The 15,735-nt window shown below is 40.0% G+C and overlaps 1 protein-coding gene across 1 annotated transcript in view; it reads left to right on the top strand.

Moving 5' to 3' along the window:
* Positions 1-2,522: 2,522 nt before the first annotated feature.
* The window catches only part of arhgef3 (Rho guanine nucleotide exchange factor (GEF) 3), a 93,455-nt gene continuing 80,242 nt past the window's right edge, over positions 2,523-15,735 (top strand). The window contains exon 1 of the mRNA XM_053652611.1: positions 2,523-2,935. Coding sequence (XP_053508586.1) covers positions 2,901-2,935 — 35 coding nt within the window. The 5' untranslated portion in view covers positions 2,523-2,900. The remainder of the gene's footprint in view (positions 2,936-15,735) is intronic.

Raw genomic sequence — 15,735 nt, 5'->3', positions numbered from 1 at the left:
GAGGTTATGTTGTAGGAGTTTGATTAATAACAACATTCTTAATAAAGAAAAATGCACTGACAGTATGTGAAATGTCTTATTCCACAATGAATTAATGAACAATAAATAATTTCTCATCTTATGTGCAGATTTGCATATCCAAACATGCAGGGATCAATTCATTACAATACTCATTGTAAGCTTATTATTATGATTATTATTGAATTATATCTCACACAAAAAGCCATCACATCATCAAAGGTCTTTTTGTTTGAGATTGTGGCAGATGTAAAGGAGGAGGGGAATTTATATCTGTGTCAGGTTTTTTCGACAAGAAACACTTCCGCATAGGATACACCTGTGTGTCCTCGCTCCTAGCTCCTCTGGAGGCTTCCTCGCTCCCTGTTCCTCACCTCCTCGCTTTGAAATTAGAGAATTAATGTCCTTCAAGATGGCTGACTTCAATTGATTTCCAGGTCACACGCTGGAAGACGGAGGACCAAGGAAATGATGAAACATCAATTTGAGTATTGAGAAGCACCCAAAGAGTTCAAGGTGTTGACTTGGCCTCCAAATTCCCCAGATCACAATCCGATCGAGCATCTGTGGGATGTGCTGAACAAACAAGTCCGATCCATGGAGGCCCCACCTTGCAACCTACAGGACTTAAAGGATCTGCTGCTAAATTCTTGGTGCCAGATATCACAGCACACCTTCAGAGGTCTTGTGGAGTCCATGCCTCATCGGGTCAGACCTATACACTATGGCAGGAGGTTTAATGTTATGGCTGATCAGAGAGTATATACTGATTATAGTTGTATACTTTGTATGGATGCAGACATAGTGAGTGTTGGTGTTGATAGTCACTGAAATGTTGGATCAGTGTCAGATCAGACTTGGCCTATTTTCCAATCCATAAAACCGAGAAGCACACTCTTGCACGTGAACACAGGACACAACTTGTCTTAAAATACGCCTCCAATGTGCCTTGACTGTTTTGCATAACTGGGCAGCAGAGGCTTGTAGACAGTCTGTCTTACTGTGAAGTTGTCTGTATTCAATACTGGCTGATACTCAGAACTTTGGTATCTACAGATCGGAAGGTCTTGAGGTCAGATCTCAGCATGCTTCCACTGCTGGGCCCTTGAGCAAGGACCTTAACCCTCAATGGCTCAGGTATATAAATGAGATAAATGTAAGTCGCTCTGGATAAGGGCATCTACCAAAGGCTGTAAATGTAAAACCCATTCGATGTGCTTTTTCTCAACCTTCTTCTACCCATCCATCTATAATCAAGGACCATGTGTCTTTAATCTGGAAACACTGGGATTGATTTCTCCTGTATTTTTTAATATTCTTTGAGGGGATCAATAGTTGTGCCACATATTTTGAGGAAAAATACAATTACTTAAGAGTTGTTGCAGGAATGGATTTTTCTCACGTTTGTTCAAGTGAAAATTTTTAATCGTTTTGTGTATTTTATACAGACCTTTTTACCCATATGAAGGGTGCCAATAATTTCTGGTGTGTCACACCGTTGGTCTATGACTCATATGACTCACAGCTCATTCATGTACTTTCAGTATATTTCCACAGGATGGAAGCAGAGATGCGTTTGTAAGAGGAGACTCTTCATTGAGCTGTAGTTGACCTGAAACACCCAAGTTCACTGCAGTACAACGAAGAAATGTGTAAAAATGTACTTAGGAAAGTGAAAAGTGCTGATAGCACACGCACACTGGGGCGACACTATTAATGATCAGATCGATAGGTCTGATTCAAAATGAACCGATTTAGGATGTTTTAATGAATCTTTTCATAATTTCACAATTATAGTTGACATTTCTTTAGTTTGTATGGTAAACCATGCTATTGTGCTCCATTTCAGTAAATTATACTGTAAGCTCAGATCACATCAATTGGTTTCTGTGTTATGGGCGGGGCTTGTGTGTTAGACCCCACCCCTCTATTCGGTTTGCTCGAGACTAACACTGCGGAAAACATTTACATTACATTACATTTATTCATTTAGCAGACGCTTTTATACAAAGCGACTTACAAATGAGAAGTGTGAGGAAAAAAAGTTACCAAAAAGTTACCAAAAAGTTAAGGCTAGTGTTACGTTTTATATTGTCAATTGTTGCTTTATTTATTTATTTAGTTTATAAGACGCTTAATTAGATAGGATATCTTTACTAACATTTAGCTCAGATTCCTACTATATGGGCGGGGCTTGTGTGTACGACCCCGCCCATTGCATCGCCTACGCGTAGCAACAATGAAATGAAAAAAAATATATATATATACAAAAATATAAGGCTAGTGTTAATGCTTTGAGACATGGTAAAGTCTGTGTTTTTTTTTGTGTTAAAAAAATGCAGGTTTATTTAGACCTACATATCGTTTTTAGTTTGTAAGGCATTTACCTGGATAATAAATCTTTAAGTGAACTTTCTGTACTAGGCTGTGTTAAATTTCAGGTTGTTATATCGACGCGCTTTGCTTATATGCACTTTTTTAAGTTTGGAAAACGTTTAATTAGACAGGACATCTTTAAGTGGAAGTGGATTGTTTGTGGTAAAACCTCAGTGTACTACCGTGTGGGCGGAGTTTGTACTTAAGACTCCGCCCCTCGTGTCGGGGCCGCGCGTTGAAGCGGGCACGCGTCAAACAACATTGCGGAAAGGAATTGAAGAAAAGAAAGCAGTCAAAAGGATAACATAAATTGTTACGTTTCCGGTTTATATAACAACAACCTGTGATTATATACACTTTTATTAGTTTCGTAAGACGTTTCATTAGACAGGACATCTTTAAATGGACTGTCTGTGGTGAATATTGACCCCAGGCGCATCGCCTTTTGGAGAGCTGAACTGGATGTCTAATTTGTTTCAAATTAAAAATACGAAAATCCTGCTTCCATGCAAACGAGTGTCGGAAGCCATGAAGTATCCGGGTAAGAACAATAACTAATTGTTTGTTTTGAAAATAAAATGCTAAATGTATGGGCAACTTTATTCCATTATGGGCAACTTTATTCCATTGATAATAAACAGAATCAAGCCTGTTAATCCTGAGTACACTTTCAAGCAAAAAAATAAAATAAAATAGTTCATCTCTTGTCTAAAAATTCACTTTCTTGTATCTTACAGTAAAAAATAAACCTGAAATTTAAATGCTATCCAAATAAAGTGAGAAAGAATGAGAATTAAATGTCTGAATTACAAACAAACAAATTGTAGACCAGCCAGTGAGGAATTGGCCTGACACTGTGCTCCTCATTATTGTATTATAAGTTTTTATATATATATATATATATATATATATATATATATATATATATATATATATATATATATATATAATAATAATACTAATGTGTGTGTGTGTGTGTGTCTATATATAAAGCATAACTAGACACCCAGTTTTGGAGCATGTGTGCATCACAAAGCCATTAGAAAGCACATTAGATCTACTGTTTCTTATTTCCTCTGAGGTCTCCTCATATTGCTTCCAAAGCCAGACATTGTTCCTATACACACACACACACACACACACACACACACACACCATTTATTTATTTTACTGCTCAGATGTTTGGGATTTCTGTCCTGGTTTTTTACAGGAGCAAACGTAGCATCACCCTGAGAATTGCCGCTTCTCTGTGAGCTGGATTATTCGGCACAGTTCCCTGTCTTGGGAAAGCTGGAGACCTGTGATGTACGTTTCATCACCGTGTTTCTAATGATAGGCTTCAAAGCCACTGCGGTTAAGGTTCCTTGACCCTGTATCTCATTATAGACCACCGCAAAACTGCTTAATATAACCGTTTAAATCATTAAAGGTGTAGTAGTTGGTTTAAAAAAATATATATATTTCATTCCTTACTAGTACTAATAACCTGGAAGATATGTAGAACTTGGTTTTAAAAAAGCAGTGCTTTAAGCCGGTGGGCACGGTGACTTAGTGGTTAGCATGTTTGCCTCACACCTCTGGGGGTCATGGTTCGAATCACTCCTCTGCCCTGTGTGCGTAGAGCTTGTGTGTTCTCCTCGTGCTTTGGGGGTTTCCTCCAGGTGCTCCGGTTTCCTCCCTCAGTTTAAAGACTTGTGTTGTAGACTGATTGGCATTTCCAAATTGTCTGAATGTGTGTGCAATTGTGCCCTGTGATGGGTGGGACCCCCTTCCAGATTGCCCCCCACCCTGCGCCCCGAGTTCTCTCTTCATTAAAGATATTTTCATGGTACATGATGTACAGTAAACCACAACCAGACTTACCTGAACACACTATTTCTATTTGCAGGTTTTGACACGGCAGCCAAACAATGATAAAATTCCGCAATGATAAAACGTGCTCTAAAATCAAACAGTTGATTGACAAAAACAGATCCGACCACAAATACCGACACAGACAATTCTGAGTAACTTTGTAGCTACGTAGCCAAGTGACTGTGTGAACGCTGAAGAAGTGAAAATACCTGAAAAGATGCGCATCATGTACAGAATCAACCGTAGTATTGATATCATTTCCCTTGATCCTCATTTAAAAGCCTATAAATATACATGAATATGCAATTTGGAAATGTTCTCCTGCTATCCCGAATTATGTAATATTATATTAACGTTGGATAACCTAGCTACCTAACTGCAAGTAAACAAGCTTGCATTTTTTTTCCCATAGATATGACTGGGATTTCTATATTTGAATCTCGATCTTTTGACATTCGACATTTCAAACCTGTCTACTAGAACAGCCACAATTTGTCCATCGCTAGCCAAATTTGCTGGCAATTGAGTGCCCAGGTACCACGTCATGCTCCTGTTGTGATATCTGTAAACCTTGAGCCTATTTGGTGCCATTACAAGCTAAGCTCACATCACATAACACTCCTTGAATACTGTTTTATTTCCTCAAGAACCCTGTATAAAATGGAACAATATGAACTAGATAATAAGAATCAGTTGTCCAAGAGGAATGAACCTTTTGTGCTTTATCTCCATCAGAGACAACTTTACACAGTTGATTTTAAACGGAGATATGAAATCAAAACGACCCTCATTTATATTTAGATCCTACAGCATATGTCTCGTGCAGAAGGCAGGCTCATGTCCGTAGCTATGATGAGCTCGTAAGCCTCGAGGTCACATGTGTGATCTGGGCTGATTGGTCACCTGTTGCCTAATCAACAAGTGTGCATATCTCAGGCCTTTTCTCTGGACAGTACATCCAAGTTTTTGTGTTTGTTCTGGCTGAACTGAAATGACCACAGTGCTGGGACAGAAGCACCGGAGCATGCTCATTCATAAGCCCCGTACTAATCGCAGCTGAATGTGTTCAGAATAATCTTTTAACCGGGTGTGACTGGGGGGCTGCTCGGGTGACGAGTGAGGCCTGGTCCTCGCTCTACTCTTTCTTGGTGGGATTATTGAAGTTTTCTCTGTCTGTTTCATGAATTCACAGCAACACAGTCACCTAGATGAGTTTTTCTGCTCATGACTGTGTCTCCTGAGTGCCTCGGTCCCAGGACCTGTACAAGGCCATCAGAATTACATTTCTCTATGTAACAGCGGATCATCTGTCTTGATCTGGTGAAGGATATATTGACTCATGTTCTATCACATCATTAAAGTTTTATCATGGTTTATAGAATGTTTATATTCATGCACTCATTGTACTGTACAGTATGTTATTGTTTCTGTAGTAGCTAATTGACATGGATTTGTATGGTGGATGTTATACATAATCCAAGACTTATAATCAGTCCATACTGATTATAAAAACTCCATAGGAGTTTTTTTTTTGTGGTTTATGCTGAGACTTTTTCTCAAAATGGAAACGTGGAGATTTTTGTGCTTTTTTTTGCGGAAAACTACTTGAATTGGTGAAATTGCAATTGCACAAAATAGTTTTTTTGCTACTGTCTATCGCAGTGATTTAAATTTTAGCTGTAGTCGTGTTTGACACATGTGAATCGAAGAGGGCTTTGGCTTAATGCGCGTTGAGATGATGTCTTGGAACAAATCTGCGTAAAATTGTAAGCTCCTTTGAATATTGTGGTGTTTGCTTGATTTTGCTTTAATTACGGCGATCGCGAAATCCTGGATGGATTGAATAATAAAAGTATTAAAAATGTAACAAGTGTAATGTATAATAGCTTACATTGTGTACAAGTTTTCCTTAAGGAAATGTTTATGTGGCTCAGGGCAACTGTGGCTCAGTTGGTAGAGCGGGTTGTCCACTAATCGTAGGGTTGGCGGTTTGATTCCCGGCCCACATGACTCCACATGCCGAAGTGTCCTTGGGCAAGACACTGAACCCCAAGTTGCTCCCGATGGCAAGTTAGCACCTTGCATGGCAGGTCTGCTACCATTGGTGTGTGAATGGGTGAATGAGACACAGTGTAAAGCGCTTTGGATAAAAGCGCTATATAAGTGCAGACCATGTAACATTTATGAAATGAGTCTCCATTGTCAATGCTTTATTAAAGCCACAGTACATGAAGACTTCCATGACACGCTGGACTTTTTTTTTGTCTTCTACACAAATGCACAGTTTTCTACGCAAACACTTGGAGGAATGTCCCGAAATGTGAAACTGGAATTGATTATGGATGGTGAATTGCTGGAATCCTGACATTGTCCAAGTTATTTATCTGCTTAAATAATACTGTCGCATTCTGAATTGTGTTCTGTTTGTTTATATAAATTAGAAAGTAAACTCGGGGTGATGTTTCTGAAATACCAAAGGGACATCATGAAAGTGGAAGTCCCAACAAGTACCAATGACGGGGATTCCTCAGTTTCCTCTTGAGAAGTGAATAAAAAATCACACACTGTAGTCACATATAGTGCACTATTGTTGAATATAAATTCCCACCATGCGTTATGGAAGGTTGGTGTGCAGTGAGGTACCCTAGCAGAATACCCACTGTAATTTTCAGATTGGGTCGTGTAGTGTAAGTTTTTAAAGTTCCTAAAGGGAAACTTCAGTCAAATTTAAATATTGATGCATGTCCACTCGCATCCCACATAATTTAAATGGTAGATTATGTAGAATCTGAACTATTGAGAGGTATTTCCCAGTTTGAATGCTGGGGAAAGTCCCTCTTCTAGACGCATCTTGACGGTGGAAGATTTTGAAGAACTACATGTACTTTGGGTGGAATTTTGGAGTGGGAGGTTGTTCAGTTTTTGTTTTTTGTTTTTTTGCCAACTTAAAAGATGTGACCGGTGCTATGACGCTTAGGAGATGCACACTAGGTGACACAAACCATAAAGGACATCTACAAATACGGTAGTGGAAATGGCTCTCGTGATTGTGAATTTCCACACCCACGCCTATGCTCTGAATGAAAAATGATGTCTTCAAGAGACAAGAACTTGAGACATCAGACAGAACTGGGTGATTGACACCTGAAGGTTTGTGGTCACCTGACCATAATGCCTACGTGTGGGTTTTCCCTATGCTATTGCCACTAAGCTGGAAACACACACATTATCTAGAATGTCGTCATATGCTGTAGAATTACAGTTTCCCTTCACTGTAGCTAAGAGGTCCAAACATGTGCCAGCATGAAAATTCCCCAGCGCACAAAGCGAGCTCCATGAAGACATGGTTTGAGAAGATTGGATTAGAAGAATTCGAATGTCCTGTACAGATACCCAAACTCAACCCCACTGAATACCTTTGGGACGAACTGGAACGCCGACTGCTCCCTAGACCTCCTCACCTGACATCAATACCTAATGAGTTTGTGGCTGAACGAGCACAAATCCCCACAGCCACGCTCCAAAATCTAGTGTGAAACTTTCCCAGAAGCATGGAGGTTTTTATAGCAGAAAGTGAGGACTAAATCTGGAATCTAATGTTCAACAAGCACATATGATTATGACGGTTAGTGTCCGCATACTTTTGACGATATATTCTATATGAATGCTGGGTATTGTAGTGCCAGGGCATTGTTATGCAAAAAAACAGTTAAATTCAGAGAGATAATTGTGTGATGCATAGTTTTTTTTGTTGTTGTATGCATCAGTTCCTAACACATAACAACTTATATGAAAGCAATACCTGCTTTCATAGCAAAAGTGTACAAGGATGTGAAAGCAGGAATTTGTGGTGGAGACATAGGGAAAGTTCTCATAGGAAAGTGCAAGTAAAGCCACCACAGTTGAGCTCTGAGCAAGTGGTTGATACAGGTCCTGTGGGTCAAAGCTATACTTATGGTGAGATGTAGATCTTCTCGAGACTATGCTCTGGGGCAAAAAAAAGGACCAAGGTTCCTTTTGCCACAAAAGTTTTGTAGATCATTCAGTGTTAGGACCAAATTTGTTATCCCTGCTGAAAAAAACCCAATAGAAACCCTTACAGAATTTGTAATGGATTTAATGCTTATAATGGGAATTGTATTGGTTTTAATGGAAACTGTAATGCTCCCTGTGAGTCTCAACTGGTAATTTGTTGCCTTTAATCCTTTAATTGGCGGCATGTTATGTCTAGTGGATACCATTAAGGACCAATAATTGTAATGGTTTCAATGGTTAGCTGATGGTTTGGAATGGTATCTGTAGTGGAAACCATTCGAATGTTTGATGTTTTCTGTTGTTTTTTATTTTTATTTGTTTTGTTTGCTTCATGTCAGATGGTCTATCATCTGTGGGAGGTCATTACAGCTGAGTGGACCGTTTTAAGAATTCGTTATTCCACTAAATCTAAAGGAAAAGCTATTCAGTATTAATATATTTGTATAGTTACTCCTTTTAATATTCTATTAATTGCTAATTAAAAATACTACTATTCGCCTGTACACAGATGGCTGTGGCATTGCTGCATTTTAAAATTGTGAACTTCCAGTGATTTGGTGAACGCTTTTCTGTTGCACAACTCTGTTGTCTTTATATACAATCATTTTCACAATTTATTTTTGCGTGGCTTTTTTATTATTATTTTTATTTTGTCCCAGATGTAGATTTTTTTTTTTTTTCTTTTACAGAGTTTTGCATATGTCAAATTCATGAAAAACATAGTTGAATAAGCTACTATTTTAAATATATAAAAGTATTTTTATTTATTATGTTCAGCTATGCTAACAGTAAGGTATTCCGAAGATTTGGGTTACCTCTAGTCTGCAGCATGGATCACAAATACAGTGTCTCATCTTTATTGCTGTAGATTAGCATAGACCCACATTCAGTCAGTCAGTATCCCTGAGCCTGTAAAGAGAGCTCTGTAAAGCAATTACTGCTCTTTATTACTAATATATTTCTGTTAGCACTCTTTTTGCATTTGAGGGCGTCTCTAATACTTGTGGGTTAGTGCCGCACACTGTTGCTGGGTTTCATACAGAACCAATCAAAATTTCTCCCAAATCAACCTAATCTCCCAAAACCCAAATTGCTATAATAATACCAATACTGCAATAAATTTACATATGTTTTTGTGAAAAAATAAAATAACATATAAAAAAATCATGGGTATCACAATGCAGTGCCTGACAATTTTTTTTTTTTTTTTTTACTTTTTCTGTACTAAAAACATCTTAATGAACGTTAAATAAAATTGTACCACAGCACTGTTGAATTCTGGATTCTGATTGGTCAGAATGTGTCGATTTTATTTTCTATTTAACAGAACCTCCGGCAGTAGTTTCGGCCGTAAAGTGTATGTTCATGCATCCGTACTGATGCGTTATCGTTTCTATAATAACTAACGCAGAGATTTGTGTGGTGAACGGTCCATTTTGTTGGTCTGGTGAAGTTTTCTGTAAGGAGGTCATTCTTTGAAAAGCAAAGTCTTCACGATTGAGGGCTTTGCGATTTCTCAGTAACACAAGAAAAGAATGTCTGGCGAGGGAGCGACTGTTTATAGCAGCTATTACATAAGTGATAACAGGAGCTAACTTGTTTCATGGACGTTCTACAGCATAAAAATCTGGGAAATTGTTGACAAGTTACTCTGGTATAAGAGGGATTAAATCCTTCAAGATGCGCTGTTATTAAAAATAATTGGCTTTGGGGGTGGTAATAGTAAGTGTGCCTTGGGCGCATCACACCACCATGTTGTTGATTATTTTCCCATTAACAGCACATCTCCAAGTGTTCTATTCCTTAGGTATAATCGAAATATCAAACGACTTCATTTTTTTAGACATTTTTATTAAATGTAGCCCTGCTGTTTTGCAGACACTTTATTAACAGAGCGAATATCACAATGCATACACTGTATTGTTAAAAAAAGGGCTTCGTATTGTGATTTACTGCGCTCTTAAAAGTTAAATCTAGAAGCATTCCCTGAAGGAACCGTAGGATTTATGAGGACGAGACTTTGTGTGGTTTCCTCCACTTTGTTGATGCCATTCATAATGTTGGCATTTCTCTAATTTTGGTTCTGCAGCTGTCCCTAGATTAGACTTGTAAGCTGGTCTCTCTCGCTCTCTCTCTTTCTCTCTCTCTCTCTCCACCACCTGTCATCCCACACAGACGTTGTGGCTCATGCACTCTCTCAGCTGTGATGAAAAAGCCTGTCATAAAGCGCCAGGTGGATTTTTGCCTACGTTGCCTTATCAGTGACTCTGCATATGTTTTGTCCCAAAAAGGCTTATTTCCACTCCGACGTCATTCACACTGATACCGCGTGTGCCAGAACTGATGGAACTATGATCACTGAAGATTGAAGGTGTCAAAACACAACGCTTACCCTTGTTCCAGGTCAAACAATTCCATTGATTGCTCTTGTCAAGATTTTCGTTAGTGCGGTGTGGTGATATGATGAAGCAGAGGGCCTAACTCCAAATATTCGATTATATTTTTGGTGTCTGGCGTTTGCTGATGAAGGTTCTAACAAGTCGGGAAAGCTTATAGCATTGTGTAAATCCCACAGATTTCATACAAAAACATTCAGCCAGCATACAACGTATATAGCTACGTTATGTTGTAGCTCCAGAGCAAAACTAAAAAAAAAGCAAATGTCTCAAATCCAACATGTCTTCCCTGATCTTCTCCCATATTTATCTTGATCTTTTCACCCACTATTCACATTTACATTGTGTCTGATATCTGATGCTGTTCTGTGCATAATACTGACCCTGTCGTTGGCCCCTGCAATTAGCAAATGAGAAGAAAATACCAGGATATCTCACAGACATACAGATGTGGTTTAGGACACAGTGTGACCTACTGTAATCATTAAAAACAAACAAAACTTTAACATTATGTGGGCGGCCGTCTCAGACAACCACTTGTTCAGTCACCTAAGACCTTAGCTCCCAAAGTTTAAAGACAAAATTATGCTAGAAAACAAAAATTCTTGGTATGTTTCCCTGTATTGAGAAAAGAATGTAAACATGTTTACGTACAAACTTGCTTCCAGTAGATGTCTACAGGTACTTCCATGGATTCCACAAGCTGTTGGACACATTCCTTTGCGATTCTGGTTCATGTTTGCACATAACTGCTGCAGATTTTTCAGCTGCACATTCATACTACGTATCTCTCTTTCTACCACACCCCGAAGGTGCTCTTGTCATTGAACCAGTTGGAGACGACTTTGCGCTTTGTGACGCCGTATGTTATCGTGCCGGAAAAGTAGCAACAGTACTCCGATAGTCTGTGGCACTCAAACAAAGCTTGACTGGACCCAGTGCGTGCTAAGAAAGTATTCTCCACACCGTTCAGTCCCTCCAGGATTTCGCAGAAATGAACGCAAAATCAAAGCAAACGCAGTATTCGGAGTTGCTTACAGTTTTTCAAAATTACCACAGATTGAAGCCAAGACGCGTCACGTGACATCATCGCACCGTGCATTCAGTCAAAAGCCCTCTTCGGTTTATATGCATCGAACATCGGTATAGCTAAAAGGTCTTATTTACAGATGAACTGCGAAATACAGTGCGAAACAATTACGTGCAATTGCAGTTTAGACAATTCAATTCAAAAAGCGCAAAATACTCAAATTTTGAACAAAGCCGCAGCAAAATCAAGCATTTTTGGCCGCAGCAATCGCAAAAAGACTCTGAAATCCTGTACGAACTGACCATTACACTGTTCTTGGCTGATAGGAATGGAAACCGATGTGGTTTCTGCAGTGATAGCACATCCGCCTCAAGGTTCGTTCGTTGTGCGTTCTGAGATGCTTTTCTCTTCAACGCGGTTGTAAAGAGTGGTTATTTATCTTAGCCTTTCTGACCTCCTTCATCATCCAGGTGTTTCTGACCGCAGACCTGCCGCTCACTGTAGAGGCTGTTGTGTGTGAAAATCCCAGCCGTTTCTGAAATTAAACCAGGCTGTCTGGCACCAACAACCATGCTGAATCACAGAGATCACATTTTCCCCCATTCTGATGTTTGATGTGAACATTAACTGAAGCTCTTGAGTGTATAATGTGAATTCAGAACTCCAGCACTGCACTCCAAAACCAGTGATTTAAACTGACTTAGCAAAGCTGTTCTCCTGGAGGTTGATCCCCGTTTCCATCACTGGAGCAATTTTGTAAAAAGTCGCTCAGTTTATGTATACTTTCCCAAAGGTTTTTTGATGTCCAAACACCATCAGGCCCACACAACTATGCTGGTAACCACAGATTTTTTTTTTCTCCATGTGAACAAGTCTCTCTGATTAATTCCATAACGTCCATTTGATTGAAGAATTCATAAGTAGTTTTGCATGGAAGTCTGTTGACGGAATTCATCACCTGCTCTTAGTCAGTTCCCTCACGCAATCTGCGATCAATCAACAACCGACGCTTAGTAGTACCTACTCAGCTTCGCTCAAGGTCCCTTTCAAGGACCTTCAAACTAACTGTTCCTCAGTGGTGGAATGAACTTCCAACCTCAATCTGGACCACAGAATCTGTCACTCTCGTCAAGAAACGGCTAAAGCCCCACTTCTTCCAGGAACACCTAACCAACCCATAAAACAAAACCTTACTCTGGCACTTACACCTCTACTCTGTGCACTTTGCTTCTTCTGGAACTCAATTAATAGAGCTTGTATGGTAGCACTACTTGTATTGTTCTCCGCTTGATGTATCGCTTTGCTTGTATTTTCTCATTTGTAAGTCGCTTTGGATAAAAGTGTCTGCTAAATGAATAAATGTAAATGTAGTCTTAATTGTAAGTAAGTTGTAGGTAAACATCCCAATTTCCAAAGTTCAAACTCTTGCTCGTGGTAATCACACACATGACTGGACATGAACAAAGGTAATCTGTGGTGAACTAAAGAAGGACTTGATGTTGAATCTGATGTTGCAGATGTGGGTGTAGACCTTCACTATGTTATGACTGAGATGAGCTGAGCTCGAAGTGGGGTGTCGTGGTGCATGATGTAATGGTTAGTCTCGTGCATGTTAGTGTGTCACTGGGCTTGGGATTTTGTGTGTGTGGGCATGTTTTTATATGTTGGTGGGAACCAAATGTCCCCACAAGGTTAGGAATATTTTTGAACTTGTTGGGACATTTGGCTGGTTCCCATTTGTTTGTTTTTTTAAACAAAAATGTGTGTGTGTGTGTGTGTGTGTGTGTGTGTGTGTGTGTGTGTGTGTGTGTGTGTGTGTGTGTGTATATGGGCTCAGGCTTCCTTTTCTGCTTAGTGGAACATTGATGTAGTTGGAAACAGTGAGCAACAGGTCCCATGGGACGGATAGGGAAACACACATGGCCACTGACTAACATATGTACACACACCCTGAACCAAAAGTAGTTACATAGCCATCAGCGTACACTTGCCCTTATATACTCCGTCTCCCATTCAGAGCAGAAAAAGAGAAGTTAAACAGCAGTTAAATGACAGTTCCCCACAGACACAACATAACAGTTCTGCTCACAAAAGTGCAGTGTTTCAAATGTGCAAATCAGCTGATTAAGGATCTGACATGTAAAAACCTGCTAAATGGATTTAAACCATGGTAATCTTTTAAAAGCACATAACCACCCTGCTTTTCTCTTCTACAAACATACAACAAAGGTAGTCAAGCGCCAGCGAGGCAGCTGCTACTTGGAAAGGGCGAAGAACATTTCACACCCTCATAAAGCCCTCACACGCCCCCGCCATTTTCTGATCCGATCCACCGTCAGGTTTCATGCCGTAAACGTGTGGTGTTCACTTTCATGACACTTGTGCATGTGATCAAGCCTTCATAATGCTGCTGATATGGTTACTCAGCATTAATGTGCCATACCATAATTTAATAGTATGATGACGCCCAACGTTATTAACTCGACCCCATTTTTAACTATTTAATGTTGGTTAATATTATAATCGTATACACCGAATAGGCATAATATTAAAACCACCTGCCTAATATTGTGTAGGTCCCTTTGTGTTGCCAAAACAGCTCTGAGCCATCGAGACATGGACACCACAAGACCTCTGAAGATGTGCTGTGGTATCTGTCACCAAGACGTTAACAGCAGATCCTTTAAATCCTGTACAATGCGAGGTGGGGTCTCCGTGGATCGGACTCGTTTGAATAGCACACCGTCAAGACGCTCGATCGGATTGAGATCTGGGGAAACTGGAGGTCAAGTCCACACCTTTGAACTCTTTGTCATGTTCCTCAAACCATTCCTGAACAATTTTTGCAGTGTGGTAGGATGCATTATCCTGCCGAAAGAGGTCACTGCCATTAGGGAACACCGTTACCATGAAGGGGTGTTCTTGGTCTGCAACAACGTTTAGGTAAGTCATACATGTCAAAGTAACATCCACATGAACAACAGAACCCAAGGTTTTCCAGCAGAACATTGCCCAGAGCATCACACTTCCTCTGCTGGCTTGCCTTCTTCCCATAGTGCATCCTTGTGCCATCTCTTCCCCACCTTCTTCCATTGCTCCATGGTCCTGAGCCTTGAGCACACATGACCCTGTTGCCGGTTGACCGTTCGTCCTTACATTGGACCACTTTTGGTAGGTACTAAACACTGCATACCGGGAACACCCCGCATGACCTGCTGTTTCGGAGATGCACTGACCCAGTCGTCCAGCCATCACAATTTGGCCCTGGGAAAAGTCGCTCAGACCCTTACATGTGCCCATTTTTCCTGCTTCCAACACATCAATTTAGAGAACTGACTGCTCACTTGATGCCTAATAGATCACACCATTTGACAGATGTCATTGTAACCAGGTAATCAATGCTATTCATGTCACCCTTCAGTGGTTTTAATGTTATGGCTGTTCGGTGTGTTCCGCAGCAGTGGTTGAAGTACAAAAATCAAGTACAGTATGAAAGAAAAGTTTGCTTTCTTTTGATTGAAAGTAAAATATTTATATCCAGTTAAAAAAAAAGCATAATAATAATTACAATAAATGAAAGCCTGGTGGGTCTGACAGTGGAGACGCTTTTATTTTCCAGTCCTCATAGTGACCTGGGTGAAGTCCCATGTTCGCTGAGAACGACTATGTTGCAGTGCTCACAGTTTGCCAACAGAGGGAGACACAGCTCACTAGAGAGAATGAAGGAGCCACGAGACCGACAGAACAGACGAACTGGTAACTCAGTAGATCTGTTGTAAACATCTGCTCCAAATAAAAATTGTAATCCTTGGGAAACTGCCGTGGTGGACGGGGACTTAGACACTTAGAGACTCGCTGTTATTGGAAGACTTCGGGGTGGTAACAGTAACTCCACTTCGCATGGGGCCACATCACAGCACTCTGTCATTCTATAACAGCACGCCACATCGTGTCTCATTCCTTAGTAACATATCACGACAAATCAAATATTAAATGCTAGTCATTTGCCAGAATTCCTGTTTAATT

Source organism: Ictalurus furcatus, chromosome 21 (assembly GCF_023375685.1).
Source record: "Ictalurus furcatus strain D&B chromosome 21, Billie_1.0, whole genome shotgun sequence".
NCBI classification, from domain to species: domain Eukaryota; kingdom Metazoa; phylum Chordata; class Actinopteri; order Siluriformes; family Ictaluridae; genus Ictalurus; species Ictalurus furcatus.
Note: the sequence above shows the minus strand (reverse complement) of the source record. Positions and strands in the feature narration are given on the sequence as shown.